Source organism: Salvelinus fontinalis, chromosome 22 (assembly GCF_029448725.1).
Source record: "Salvelinus fontinalis isolate EN_2023a chromosome 22, ASM2944872v1, whole genome shotgun sequence".
NCBI classification, from domain to species: Eukaryota; Metazoa; Chordata; class Actinopteri; order Salmoniformes; family Salmonidae; genus Salvelinus; species Salvelinus fontinalis.
In genome coordinates, this window is record NC_074686.1 from 13,986,132 (window position 1) to 14,001,525 (window position 15,394).

A 15,394-nucleotide genomic window follows, 5' to 3' on the forward strand; every position below is an offset into this window, starting at 1 on the left:
AAAGTACTTCTTTAGGAGAAAACGTTCTATACACAGGCAGCTCCAGAGTATTTGATTAACAGTTCTGGTCGCCTAGTGATGGACGTTAGTCCCGCTTCGGAAGCGGCATTCCTTTACGGACAAGTAAAATGCCCGTTCAGTGGCGCTTTGAAACTATCTCCAGAGAAGGTTTGTGTGGGCATTTAAAAATCCATAGTGTACCATTACAGACAAACCCATAGTGTACCCTTACAGACAAACCCATAGTGTACCCTTACAGACAAACCCATAGTGTACCCTTACAGACAAACCCATAGTGTACCCTTACAGACAAACCCATAGTGTACCCTTACAGACAAACCCATAGTGTACCCTTACAGACAAATCCATAGTGTACCCTTACAGACAAATCCATAGTGTACCCTTACAGACAAACCCATAGTGTACCCTTACAGACAAATCCATAGTGTACCCTTACAGACAAATCCATAGTGTACCCTTACAGACAAATCCATAGTGTACCCTTACAGACAAATCCATAGTGTACCCTTACAGACAAATCCATAGTGTACCCTTACAGACAAATCCATAGTGTACCCTTACAGACAAATCCATAGTTTACCCTTACAGACAAATCCATAGTGTACCCTTACAGACAAATCCATAGTGTACCGCTACAGACAAACCATGCGGTGGCCGAGGTGCTTTCAAGGGGATATGACTGCGGCGGATATAAAGTTCATTCCCCAGTCCTTGAGGTCATACGTAACAAAACCATTTTTCTGCATTGTGAATAGACGTGGAATTTTATGATTTATTTTTAAACGTTTTAACGGAAAACCAAAAAAGAAATGGCAGTTTAAAAATTATCAGTTTGTCACATCCCTAGAGTGTAGGAGGATAATGATTGGGTAGCTGACAGGCACAGATTTCAACCCTGGGACAGACCCAGACACTAATGATTGGGTGGGATGAAAAAAAATCAACAAGAAAAAAATCAATAGTTACATATCAGGATATAAATGTTTGATAAATCGTATCGTTTTGACAATACTGCAATATTATTTTTGCTCTAGTTGGCTGTACCTGCAGCTTGTTCTCCATCTTTAAAAAACAAACCAATAGGGAGCCAACATGTTTTCAGCACTTTTATTTTCCTGACTGATCAGAACTCGTTGTAATGGCTCTCTCGTCCCTCTGCAGCAGACATATGTTGAGCAATAATTTAGGAACATCGATTCGCAATAATATCACGTTATCGAATCGCAATTTATATAGAATCTTGAGAATTGCAATACATATCGTATCAGCACCTAAGTATCGTGATGATAACGTATGGTGAGGTCCCTGGCAATTCCCAGCCTTAATAAACACACACACTGATCCCTCTGTGGGTGAGACGGGGTTGGGGCCTCATGTTTCAGTGGTGAAACCAGGGTTCTCTCTCACCCAGCTATTTAACAGTCTCCCATTGACTGGCTAATAACAGGGTGAACGGTAACAATAAGGAACTCCAGCACACTGGCATTCCTGCATTGCCGTATACTCCACCATAGAAACACAATGATTAGAACTTCTATGTTCTCCACAATGTGTTTAACGGAACTCAAACCTATAGCAGGTCTGTAACAGGGCTTCCTCTCTATGTTACATTAACACTGGCAGAAGAGCACTGGCCACCCATCATAGCCTGGTTCCTCTCTAGGTTTCTTCCTAGGTTTTGGCCTTTCTAGGGAGTTTTTCCTAGCCACCGTGCTTCTACACCTGCATTGCTTGCTGTTTGGGCTGGGTTTCTGTACAGCACTTTGAGACATCAGCTGATGTAAGAAGGGCTTTATAAATACATTTGATTGAACACTCTACATGTTAGGCTTTAAATACAGACAGGGACAGAGACTGGGGACAAAAAGCAATTCAGGTTGACCCTCAAGCAGCGTCTCTTACCTGTGGGTTCTGATCTCCTGTCAGAGTGCAGAGGTACGGAACGATCTTACTGAGACTCAAAGGCTGAGCACCATACCTAAGGGGGGGTGAAGGTAGAGAGATGGTATGAGTTTAGCTGTGTAACCGACCATCATTCAGTAGCATTCACCAGTAGGCTATAGAGGGACCTTTAGCTACGTAGCAGCTTAGAATTTACCACAACAGTGTTGCTATTAGCGAGATGATGCTACAACTAGCGAGGAGATGCTAGAGGCTTTAGCTTTAGAGAGTGGTGCATGCCTTAGAGTAGTGTTAGCAGCATAAACTAACCCTGCAAGTCAAGTACTTTCTCCAGAAGTGTGCAACTTCACTTCCCTAAATCCTAACACCAGTCCAATACTTTTTAGTGGGCGGGAGATAGCCTAGTGGTTAGAGCGTTGAGCCAGTAACCTTAAGGTTGCTAGATCAAATCCCCGAGCTAACAAGGTAAAACTCTGTCGTTCTGCCCTGAACAAGGCAGTTAACCCACTGTTCCTAGACTGTCATTGTAAATAAGATTTTGTTCTTAACTGACTTGCCCAGTTAAATAAAGGTTAAATAAAAAAATTGGGAGATGAGTGAAGAAGTGGACAGAGTGGGACTCAGGGTAGGTCACTATAAAGCTACCAACTCTGACCTCTAATCACTCTCTCACCCAGGTAAGAGGAGTCATTCTGGAGAGAAAGTGGGTTGTGTGGGTCTTTATCCCTCACTCTCTCACCCAGGTAAGAGGATTCATTCTGGAGAGAGAGTGGGTTGTGTGGGTCTTTATCCCTCACTCTCTCACCCAGGTAAGAGGATTCATTCTGGAGAGAGAGTGGGTTATGTGGGTCTTTATCCCTCACTCTCACACCCAGGTAAGAGGATTCATTCTGGAGAGAGTGGGTTATGTGGGTCTTTATCCCTCACTCTCTCACCCAGGTAAGAGGATTCATTCTGGAGAGAGAGTGGGTTGTGTGGGTCTTTATCACTCACTCTCTCACCCAGGTAAGAGGATTCATTCTGGAGAGAGTGGGTTATGTGGGTCTTTATCCCTCACTCTCTCACCCAGGTAAGAGGATTCATTCTGGAGAGAGTGGGTTATGTGGGTCTTTATCCCTCACTCTCACACCCAGGTAAGAGGATTCATTCTGGAGAGAGTGGGTTATGTGGGTCTTTATCCCTCACTCTCTCACCCAGGTAAGAGGATTCATTCTGGAGAGAGTGGGTTATGTGGGTCTTTATCCCTCACTCTCACACCCAGGTAAGAGGATTCATTCTGGAGAGAGAGTGGGTTATGTGGGTCTTTATCCCTCACTCTCACACCCAGGTAAGAGGATTCATTCTGGAGAGAGAGTGGGTTATGTGGGTCTTTATCCCTCACTCTCTCACCCAGGTAAGAGGAGTCATTCTGGAGAGAGTGGGTTGTGTGGGTCTTTATCCCTCACTCTCACACAAAAAATAAGACTATGTCCCATGTAAGCGGCAGTGGGGGATTCATACTGTTCTGTGGTATATGACCCTCTCTCTCTCCTTTCCTCTCCGTATGACCTGTGACCTCAGGAAGTGATTGATGGTGAAAGAGGAAGTACTCACGTGTTGAGAGTGGCGCAGAGAACCAGACACACCCCCTCTCTGCTGCGGAAATTCTTATGTTTAAAACCAGGAAGCAACCTCTCCCACACATACTACAGAGAGAGAGAGAGAGAGAGAGAGAGAGTTAACATTGAAGGAGTCTATGGGAGGCAAACTGAAGGGGGCTCAGCAGATTACTGATAAAGAAGTTTACAGTCTGTCTGTCTGTGTAAGTAATTTTCCATGCAGTTCTGGTTATGTCCAGATGAGGGAGCTGCTGTCCTGATACTGTCTGTTATTCTAGAGCTAGGCAGCTTTGGTGAATGATGTATTAATGATAGAATCGGAGAGAGAGACTGGGCTTTGGTTGCTGTAAAATCTCGCTCTCTGAGGTGAGCTTCTCACAGTTATGCGCCTGAACTCCTCTACACAGCAGCCCAAGCTGGGTAAAATATCCTGATTAAAGCCAGTTAGTTGTAATCAGGTTATAATGTAATGTGGCTGTAATGATGTTCTGCTAGGTGATCTACAGGAGCTGCAGACCTCCAGGCCTGACATGTAACGCTCCTGGAATACAGGAAGTCAGGGAGGGGACGATCTGTCTGACCAAGGGCGTGTGTCAGTGTGTGTCTTTACCCCTCTCTCTACCTTTTGTGTATATCTCACCATAGGCGATGCTGTGTGTATGACGTGCATGTCTCACCATAGGCGATGCTGTATGTATATGACGTGTATATCTCACCATAGGCGATACTGTGTGTATGACGTGCAGGTCTCACCATAGGCGATGCTGTATGTATATGACGTGCAGGTCTCACCATAGGCGATGCTGTGTGTATGATGTGCAGGTCTCACCATAGGCGATGCTGTGTGTATATGACGTGCAGGTCTCACCATAGGCGATGCTGTATGTATATGACGTGCATGTCTCACCATAGGCGATGCTGTGTGTATGATGTGCAGGTCTCACCATAGGCGATGCTGTATGTATATGACGTGCAGGTCTCACCATAAGCGATGCTGTGTGTATGATGTGCAGGTCTCACCATAGGCGATGCTGTGTGTATATGACGTGCAGGTCTCACCATAGGCGATGCTGTATGTATATGACGTGCATGTCTCACCATAGGCGATGCTGTGTGTATGACGTGCATGTCTCACCATAGGCGATGCTGTATGTATATGACGTGCATGTCTCACCATAGGCGATGCTGTGTGTATGACGTGCAGGTCTCACCATAGGAGATGCTGTGTGTATATGACGTGCAGGTCTCACCATAGGAGATGCTGTATGTATATGACGTGCATGTCTCACCATAGGCGATGCTGTGTGTATATGACGTGCATGTCTCACCATAGGCGATGCTGTATGTATATGACGTGCATGTCTCACCATAGGCGATGCTGTGTGTATATGACGTGCATGTCTCACCATAGGCGATGCTGTATGTATATGACGTGCATGTCTCACCATAGGCGATGCTGTGTGTATATGACGTGCATGTCTCACCATAGGCGATGCTGTATGTATATGACGTGCAGGTCTCACCATAGGCGATGCTGTATGTATATGACGTGCAGGTCTCACCATAGGCGATGCTGTGTATATGACGTGCATGTCTCACCATAGGCGATGCTGTGTGTATATGACGTGCATGTCTCACCATAGGCGATGCTGTGTATATGACGTGCATGTCTCACCATAGGCGAAGCTGTGTGTATATGACGTGCATGTCTCACCATAGGCGATGCTGTATGTATATGACGTGCATGTCTCACCATAGGCGATGCTGTGTGTATATGACGTGCATGTCTCACCATAGGCGATGCTGTGTATATGACGTGCATGTCTCACCATAGGCGATGCTGTATGTATATGACGTGCATGTCTCACCATAGGCGATGCTGTGTATATGACGTGCATGTCTCACCATAGGCGATGCTGTGTGTATATGACGTGCATGTCTCACCATAGGCGATGCTGTGTGTATATGACGTGCATGTCTCACCATAGGCGATGCTGTATGTATATGACGTGCATGTCTCACCATAGGCGATGCTGTATGTATATGACGTGCATGTCTCACCATAGGCGATGCTGTGTGTATATGACGTGCATGTCTCACCATAGGCGATGCTGTATGTATATGACGTGCATGTCTCACCATAGGCGATGCTGTGTGTATATGACGTGCATGTCTCACCATAGGCGATGCTGTGTGTATATGACGTGCATGTCTCACCATAGGCGATGCTGTGTGTATATGACGTGCATGTCTCACCATAGGCGATGCTGTGTGTATATGACGTGCATGTCTCACCATAGGCGATGCTGTGTGTATATGACGTGCAGGTCTCACCATAGGCGATGCTGTGACTTCCATACAGCGGAGGATGACAGTCTGACTCTGTTCTCTGACCTGGTCCTTACTGTCCCCCAACCGGTCCACTAGCGCAGGGACCACTGTAGAGAGATGTCAGCACATAATATAATACATAACCATGTACCCTTTATTATGCACACGCGCACACACACACACACACACACACACACACACACACACACACACGCACACACACACACACACACACACACACACACACACACACGGAAAGACACCAGACCTTAGTGCCCCCTAGTGGACTTGTTTAAGAAAACAACAATGTCACAAATCACAGGTCAATCACACACACTTACTCACACAGAGACATTCAAATGTCATATTGGAAAACTTGACTTGAATCCATAATGAGACATTGGGGATACAGAGGCTACTAGACAGAATAAATTAGACAGTGGGTCTCTATGGGACAGGGTTACTGTCGAGTTCACACAGTTGTCTGCTAGCAGAGAGACGGAGAGGAAACAGAGTTTGGACCAGACAGACAGGAAACGGAGTTTGGACCAGACAGACAGACAGAGAGGAAACAGAGCTTGGACCAGACAGACAGACAGAGAGGAAACAGAGCTTGGACCAGACAGACAGACAGAGGGGAAACAGAGCTTGGACCAGACAGACAGACAGAGAGGAAACAGAGCTTGGACCAGACAGACAGACAGAGAGGAAAAAGATCTTGGACCAGACAGACAGACAGAGGGGAAACATAGCTTGGACCAGACAGACAGACAGAGAGGAAACAGAGCTTGGACCAGACAGACAGACAGAGAGGAAACAGAGCTTGGACCAGACAGACAGACAGAGAGGAAACAGAGATTGAACCAGACAGACAGACAGAGAGGAAACAGTCCTTGGACCAGACAGACAGACAGAGAGGAAACAGATCTTGGACCAGACAGACAGACAGAGAGGAAAACGGATCTTGGACCAGACAGACAGACAGAGAGGAAACAGATCTTGGACCAGACAGACAGACAGAGAGGAAACAGAGCTTGGACCAGACAGACAGACAGAGAGGAAACAGAGCTTGGACCAGACAGACAAACAGAGAGGAAACAGAGCTTGGACCAGACAGACAGACAGAGAGGAAACAGAGCTTGGACCAGACAGACAGACAGAGAGGAAACAGATCTTGGACCAGACACACAGACAGAGAGGAAACAGATCTTGGACCAGACAGACAGACAGAGAGGAAACAGATCTTGGACCAGACAGACAGACAGGAAACAGAGCTTGGACCAGACAGACAGAGAGGAAACAGAGCTTGGATCAGACAGACAGACAGAGAGGAAACAGATCTTGGACCAGACAGACAGACAGAGGGGAAACAGAGCTTGAACCAGACAGACAGACAGAGAGGAAACAGAGCTTGGACCAGATGGAGTTAAGATTTTCCTTAGAGGCACTAGTTTCTCTGCTACCGTTTTATGCAATCCACAGATTCCCCCTTCGAACCTCAAACACACGCGCACACACATCGAGGGCGAGGAAGGTTGCTGTAGGATGACATCACCATGTCACTCCCCCGCTGATGTTTTTTGGGAGGAATGCCTGTGTGTGTGTGTGTGTGTGTGTGTGTGTGTGTGTGTGTGTGTGTGTGTGTGTGTGTGGTGTGTGTGTGGTGGGTTGTTGCTACCACAGCTGGTTTCCTAGGCAACAGGGGCAATACGGGTCCAGCACACAGCGTCAGGGGGCATTGTTGCCGAGACGGACACACGTCATCATCTGATGTTAGCATCAAACACACACATAGTGAATATATGTGCGAGTTCAATGTGGTATTCACCAGAAAACTCATCTTTCATTCATTGTCATTTTAGCTCTTTAAACTGAGGCAATTGTTGCATTAGAGGACTGAGGTTTCACTTCTTCTGAACACTGGACACAAACACTCCTCACAACGCTGGACAAGATGGCCACAGCCCATCATCAACGAGAGACAGGAATACACAACACACAGCGAGTGAGGAGTGAGTCAGTTCTGTGTAGATCACTAATGTCCCTCATTAATCACTATGATCTCATCTCACTCTCCTCTGTGTTTGTAGAGAGAGGACTAGAGCCAGAGGACGATAGAGCCAGAGGACGATAGAGCCAGAGGACGATAGAGCCAGAGGACGATAGAGCCAGAGGACGATAGAGCCAGAGGACGATAGAGCTTGTCTAGAGGATATTTTTGCCCTGAACGCCAATAGAGATATTAGACTAAACTTTTCCATTAAGGACATTACACACACACACCATAGAGAGGAGAGGAGTGTGTGTGTTTTCAGTTGGGCTCAGTTAAAATCACAGAGGGTCGTTTTCCCTTTGGAGTCTGACAGCCTCTCCTCCTAGAGCTAGACTGTGTGTGTGTGTGTGTGTGGCCAGCCTGGGTGACAATGACAACTGGTGGCATCTGCGGCAGCGGTCTGACAGGACAGAGTTATATAAGTACACCACACACCAAAGACAGATAGCAGGGCAGTCCATCAGGGCTGTAGGGTGTGTGTGAGGGGGTTAGGTGGGTTGGTCCTACAGTAAGCCAGACGATTTGCAGCCTAAATATAGAAAAGAGGATGAATCAGGGGAGAGAAAAAGAAAGAGAGAAGAGGTAGAGGAATGTAAGCATCTCACCTGTTCCCAGGTATCCTCTGAAGCGCTCCCCCAAGCGATCGACAAACGCACCGGCAATGTATATCCCCAACAACGCCACCTACAGGACAGACAAACACAATACTGTCAACACGGGGTGACACAAAGACACACACACACACACACACACACACACACACACACACACACACACACACACACACACACACACAGATCAAAGTTAAAGTTGTGTCTCTCTCTGTAGTCTAGTTTTCCAGTGTGTGGGTCTGTGAGAGAGAGAGATTTGGATCTGATCTCATGCAGAGGGAGCTGTGCGCCTGGAATGCTTATGTTGGCAGACCACGATGGAAGCACAACATTCCAGAGAAAATCTGTAAAAATATTCCCCCTGTCCCAGAGAGAGAGATCCTGACTGCTGTTATTCCCTATTTTAGTCAAACAGATTGAGAGGAGCCAGGTAACTACAGACAGAGGGAGGGAGGGAGAGCAAGAGGGAGGTAGAGAAAAAGGGAGGGAGAGAGGATGAGGGAGAGAGAGAAAGAGGGAGGGAGAGAAAAAGGGAGCGGGAGGATGAGGGAGAGAGAGAGAAAGAGGGAGTTCTATCATATGTCTCAGTTTATGCTCTTGCGGAGTATTGAGACCAAAGGCGCCATGACATCATATGTTGGACCAGGTCCAGAGGTCTGAGGAGGAAGACAGAGAAGAGAGAGAAGAAAGGACAGAGAAGAGAGGACAGAAGAGAGAGAAAAGGGAGGACAGAGGAGAGCGAGAAGAAGACAGGGAAGAGAGAAGGAGAGAGAAGAGAGGACAAAGGAGACAGAAGAGAAGGAAGAGAAGACAGAAGAGAGGGAGGAGAAGACAGAAGAGAGGAAAGGAGAGAGAAGAGAGAGTAGGGAGGGGGGAGGAGAGAGTAGAGAGTAGAGAGGAGAGAGTAGGGAGGACAGAGGAGAGAGAAGAGAGGACAGAGGAGAGAAGAGAGGACAGAGAAGAGAGAGAAGGGAGGACAAAGGACAGAGAGAAGACACCCCCTCCCTCCTCCCTCCCAGCCATATGGCAGCTCCACTGAAGGGGTTGAGAGCGATTGAGGGGGCTGTGTATGTGTGTGAGTTTACCTGGGGGTGACAGTGGGGGAAGTCAGCAGGCTAGCTGAGCAGTGAACACACTCACTGTGACTAGAGGGAGGAAGAGAAGGGGAAGAGAGGACCATATGTCCACTCAGGTATTCTCAGGCCCCTCTGATACTAACACACTGAAAACAACACCTCAAACCTCAGCCTGGGTTCATGACTCACTGTGTTGTCTAGCTGACCTCGCAGAAACACACAATAAAGATGAAGTAGCATCTTTACCTAAACTGCCTGGTCAACTGTCAGTCCAGCCGTCCCAACCAGAGGAAAAGCCCGGCCTCCATCTGAGAAGGGGAATCCCTTTCTGACCATGTTCAGAGGACTGGGATCCCTCTGACCTTCTCCTCCAATGGGTTTTGAGAAGGAGGCGAGGAGAGGGGACACCAGGGGTATACAATTGAGATTCTCACATTGTCTGAGACCTAAACACTATCCCAGGCTTTAGCTCAGCAGGGTAAGTTTAGTAGAGTGCAGATAACCTGGGTTCAAAGCCAGTGGATGAGCAGCTCTAAAACATTCAGAGAGCGCAGATAAGGCAGTCTGCAATATTAATGTGGCTGCTGTGGAGCGTGCCTGTGGCAGAGGGAATGGCCTTCCTGTTATGTGAATGAGCATGAGGAGAATTTGCTGCAGTGTGTTTGAGAGAGAGGAAGAGGGAGGAAGAGGGAGAAAGAGAGAGAAAGGAGAGAGATATTTAGTCCATAAATAAAAAAGGAACCAGCAACATTGTCTCTACCTTCTTGCCCTTTGTGCTGTTGTCTGTACCATGTTTTGTGCTGTTGTCTGTACCATGTTTTGTGCTGTTGTCTGTACCATGTTTTGTGCTGTTGTCTGTACCATGTTTTGTGCTGTTGTCTGTACCATGTTTTGTGCTGTTGTCTGTACCATGTTTTGTGCTGTTGTCTGTACCATGTTTTGTGCTGTTGTCTGTACCATGTTTTGTGCTGTTGTCTGTACCATGTTTTGTGCTGTTGTCTGTACCATGTTTTGTGCTGTTGTCTGTACCATGTTTTGTGCTGTTGTCTGTACCATGTTTTGTGCTGTTGTCTGTACCATGTTTTGTGCTGTTGTCTGTACCATGTTTTGTGCTGTTGTCTGTACCATGTTTTGTGCTGTTGTCTGTACCATGTTTTGTGCTGTTGTCTGTACCATGTTTTGTGCTGTTGTCTGTACCATGTTTTGTGCTGTTGTCTGTACCATGTTTTGTGCTGTTGTCTGTACCATGTTTTGTGCTGTTGTCTGTACCATGTTTTGTGCTGCTGCCGTGTTGTTGTCATGTGTTGCTACCAAGCTATGTTTTTATGTGTTGCTGCCATGCTGTTGTTGTCTTAGGCCTCTCTTTATGTAGTGTTGTCTCTTGTCGTGATGTGTGTGTTTGTCCTATATTTTTAACGCCGTCCCCGTCCCAGCAGGAGGCCGTCATTGTAAATAAAAATGTCTTCTAAACTGCCTAGTTAAATACAAAACATTACAACTCTCCTCTGTACAGCAGCTCTCTGAGTGAGTCTCAGTCTGTCTGGGGCTTTACACATCCCGTCTCTGACTCCATCACTCTTGCCCTCTCTCCAACCTCTCCTCCTTTCTTACTCTGCATCAAATCCCCCTGTCTCCTGCACTCGCGTTTGCTATTCCTGAATCCCAATCCTATCTGCAGTCGCCCTCCATCTAAATCCCGGTCTCTCTCTCCTGTCCTCCCTCCATCTAGCTCATCTGGGCTGACTCAGCATCTTCACAGCAGCCGGCCGCTCCCCTTCTCTCCTCTCGGCCAATTAGGATCTCTAATTTGGAGAGCAGGGTAAAATCATGATGAATAAAAAATATATAAGGACAGGTGGGACCTGATTCTAGATGTGTTCCTTTGAGATGCTGTGTGAATATAGACATGTACTGTACACACCGAAGGAGCTCGCTAGAGGACAGGGAGTTCAGTTGTAACTGGACCAGGCTCATATAACTAACTCAATCACACTATGGTCAAAGTGATTATCCTGCTGATGTCACATCTGTGTTTCTGTCAAACTATGTCATCCTCTTATAATAAATATATAACCCTAAGGGAAATAATACGATACTTTGAGCTGATTTCAGTTTTATTTCACTGACTCCTCTGGAAAGTCGTGACCTTTCTCAGCCCGGTCCAGCCTGAGACTTTCCATGGGCTTAAACTCTGGTGTTATATCAGGGAAGGTAAAGAATCAGCTATACTGAACTAGTTTCACCCTGCAGTTGAATGTAACAAACATCACCTTCTGTGTCTGCTGCAGGGATTCGTTCCATGGTTCAGACATAACTGTCTGGGTTTAGGAGATAACTTAGCAAAGAAAACATGGGCCAAATTCCAGCATTTTCCACAGATACCGATATGACATACTGAGCCAGTTCGTTTCGCATGGACCGGTGCCCCGGGTGTGTGGAGATCTAACTTAAGGACCAATGGAAACGTCTAAAACTTTCAAACTCCGCCCACCCGGGTCAGTGGGCCATGCAAAACGAACTCTCTAATTGACACACACAATGGGTGCCGACCCCTCCCCCATCTTCTGCTCTAGTCTGGGTGCTCCTCTGACAATGGGGTCCTCCTCCAAGCATACACACAGCCCACTACTACCTGTCTGTCTGGGCTAGGAAAACAACCAAAAACTGAAGGATCTCGAACTCAATCCCATCACATTGAGAGTCACAAGATAACATATCACTTATATTAAATGTATTAGTACTAGATTATTAGCTGTTTATTCTAGCTAACTGGCTGAACAATCGTGGATGGTTAGCAGTTAGCTAGTTAGCTATTATTTTCCATTCAAAAGATAAGAAAATGTAACCCGTTTAAACTTCAGGCCTAGTTTGGAGGACATAATTGGGCTGTTTGAATCAGATCAGCTCAATTTGTTAAAATTACATCTCGAAAATACAGGTAACTGCCAAAATAAAGGAAACACTTGAGAAAATCAGGGATACAAATTATATTGAAAGCAGGAGTAGTTCCTGAGATAATTAAGCAATTAACATTCCATCATACTCAGGGTCATGTGGAAAATGCCCAGTTGCTCATTATTTTGCTACCATGACGAGCAGAGAACTCAAAGGATTATAGGGGGTTTATAGGGAAGGGGGGGGGGTTGCCTCAGTCAACGAAACACCAAATGATGGAAATTATCATGGAGGATAATTCCAGACACTTGTAGAATCTATGTCCAGGCGCATTAAAACTGTTCCGGCGGCTCTTGGTGGCCCAACGCCCTATTAAGACTCTACGTTGGCGTTTCCTTTATTTTGGCAGTTACCTGTATCCGTTACAGCGAGACTGCGGTGACAGTTCGTTATCCAATGAGTAACTATCCAACTTCCTAGCTAGCTATTGTCCCCACACTGATAATCACCCCTGGCTAGTTATCCCTACAGTATATACTCCCTGTCTACATCCTATCACCACAAACATTTCTCTCAAAGTAACTAGTTAGTCAACGATGACCAACAACAGGATAGATTGGGGGACAATGCGCTGCGGTCTTTCACCTTGTAGTTGCTGGAGTTGACCCATCCCGTCAGCTCATCTACAGTTTTATCCAGCCGTGGTTTGTCTTGCTCCACATCGGAGGACCTCTGCGGGTCGTTCAGGTAGTCTATGAGGTCCTGCCCGATCTGCAGCCTGCGGGTAACGTCTTTCTGCAGGACCTGCTGGTAAAAATAATCCATGTTGTCATGTTCCTCCATTGGGCAGGCAGTGCCGTGTGGCCAGCTCCTTCTGGGGCCAGCCGCAGACTACAGGGGGTCCTGGTGGGTTGGGTGTGGAAAAAGGTTCGTTCCGGTCGGTGACCCCTTTCTTCTGAGCGGATGACAGTTGCCTGGACGCTTGGGTGACCGCTATTTGACGTTTGATCAACAAAAAAACAAACGCCTGTCAAATTAGCTTGGCTAGCGCAATCACTTTGTCCAAAACACACACTGCTCAACTTTGATTTCAGCGAAGGATAGAGAATGTTGCTCTCGGATAACTAGTTAGCAATAACTTTCTAAAAGTTTTGAAAAATAAAACAAATTTGCAGTAAAACTAACCGGGTCTGTATCAATCCACAACACAATAAAGCTCCTAGTAGCTAAGCTAACGAAGTTAGTCACGCACGATGGCAACACCTAGTGGATAGCGAGATGTGGAAAGCAACGTTAGCTAAACTAACAGTTAGCTAGTTGGTCACAGGCCTGACGCCTAGTTTCGTTTCATTTATGTATTCCATGGGTTAAAAAACCTCTCCAGGGAGATGTGTTGTCGAATCCTTGAAAATAAAGTTGCGCCAAAACTTCGAGAACAGTGTTTCAGCCTTCCACCCACAGTTCCTGCCTACTTTTAATCCGGGAATAATCGCCCCTGCTAAACTGTCTAGCTAAACCCTCCCCCGCTGAAAGCCAGCGCCAAGCCGGTGACTGCAGTTGACTAGTAGGAGCAGACGACGAAGGCCGATGGGTCCTTCGCAGGGTTGCCAGGAATTTATTATTCTGCACATTACTCTGTTTACTTTGAAATATTTCTCATGTCTCTTTCTTGGCACAAAAAATAACTGCTGTATACTTAATTTTGTCTACGTGTTGCATGAAAATTATTAATATTTGAAGCTGTTTTCTCAGATGTTCCTCATCATTAAAATGTAAATGTCATACTCAGGTGTAGCCCAATACTGGACTATTGGAGCCTAATGTTAATTAGTCCAAGGACCTTACATGTTCTGTTTAAAGGGCAAATTGGTTCTGGAAGCCAAAACAGCCAAATATTCCAACTAAACGTGAATTGATTCTCAATTGTGATACGGCTATAGAAACATAAACACTTATACTTTACTATATCACATCAAAATCATTTCAAAGATGCTAAATACACACTTACTGTTTGAGCCTGTTAAACTATAAAAAGGTGTGTATCAATTTAACCTTTTTTATTATTATTATTATTATTTCTCACTGATATGAAAGATAAGTTCCTTGTGCTTCCAAAACCACACCACAAGCAATGAATATTAATGTTCAGACCAAGCGTTGTGGCTCTTAACAGAACCCCCCCTACAGAAGCCGCCTTCTTCCAACAACTCGTGTGTAATGTGATGGACCTGAGAGTCATGACCAAGGGCTAACTCAGCTGCAGTCTGGAAAATGTGCACATGCAGTAGCTACCTTACACTACATGACAAACATCTCATTCCAAAATCCTGAGCATCAATATGGAGTTGGTCCCCCCCTTTGCTGCTATAACAGACTCCACTCCTCTGGGATGGCTTTCCACTTGATGTTCCTACATTGCTTCAGGGACTTGCTTCCATTCAGCCACAAGAGCATTAGTGAGTTCGGGACTGATGTTGATCGAGTAGGCCTGGCTCGCAGTCTACGTTCCAATTCATCCCAAAGGTGTTCGATGGAGTTGAGGTCAGGGCTCTGTGCAGGCCAGTCAAGTTCTTCCACATTGATCTCGACAAACCATTTCTGTATGGACCTCGCTTTGTGCACGGGGGCATTGTCATGCTGAAACAGGAAATGGTTTTCCCCAAACTGTTGCCACAAAGTTGGAAGCACAGAATCGTCTAGAATGTCATTGTATGCTGTAGCTTTAAGATTTCCCTTCACTGGAACTAAGGGGTCTAGCCCGAACCATGAAAAACAGCCCCAGACCCTTATTCCTCCTCCACCAAACTTTACAGTTGGCACTATGCATTGGGGCAGGTAGCGTTTCCTGGCATCCATCAAACCCAGATTCGTCCGTTGGACTGCCAGATGGTGAAGAGTGATTCATCA

General features: G+C 46.1%; 1 protein-coding gene across 23 annotated transcripts in view; it reads right to left on the bottom strand.

Moving 5' to 3' along the window:
• Positions 1-14,054, bottom strand: part of clasp2 (cytoplasmic linker associated protein 2) — a 112,972-nt gene extending 98,918 nt beyond the window's left edge. For 18 of the 23 annotated variants that reach the window (XM_055876564.1, XM_055876557.1, XM_055876560.1 and 15 more), the window contains exons 1-5: positions 13,133-14,054; positions 8,511-8,589; positions 5,856-5,959; positions 3,517-3,608; positions 1,924-1,999 (exon numbers count right to left, since the gene is read on the bottom strand). In XM_055876564.1, the coding sequence (XP_055732539.1) occupies positions 1,924-1,999; positions 3,517-3,608; positions 5,856-5,959; positions 8,511-8,589; positions 13,133-13,330 (549 nt within the window). In that variant the 5' untranslated portion in view covers positions 13,331-14,054. Of the gene's footprint in view, positions 1-1,923; positions 2,000-3,516; positions 3,609-4,161; positions 4,172-5,855; positions 5,960-8,510; positions 8,590-13,132 lie in introns of those variants that run through there. The other 5 variants (XM_055876572.1, XM_055876574.1, XM_055876571.1 and 2 more) reach the window with 2 other exon arrangements.
• Between the last annotated feature and the right edge of the window lie 1,340 nt (positions 14,055-15,394).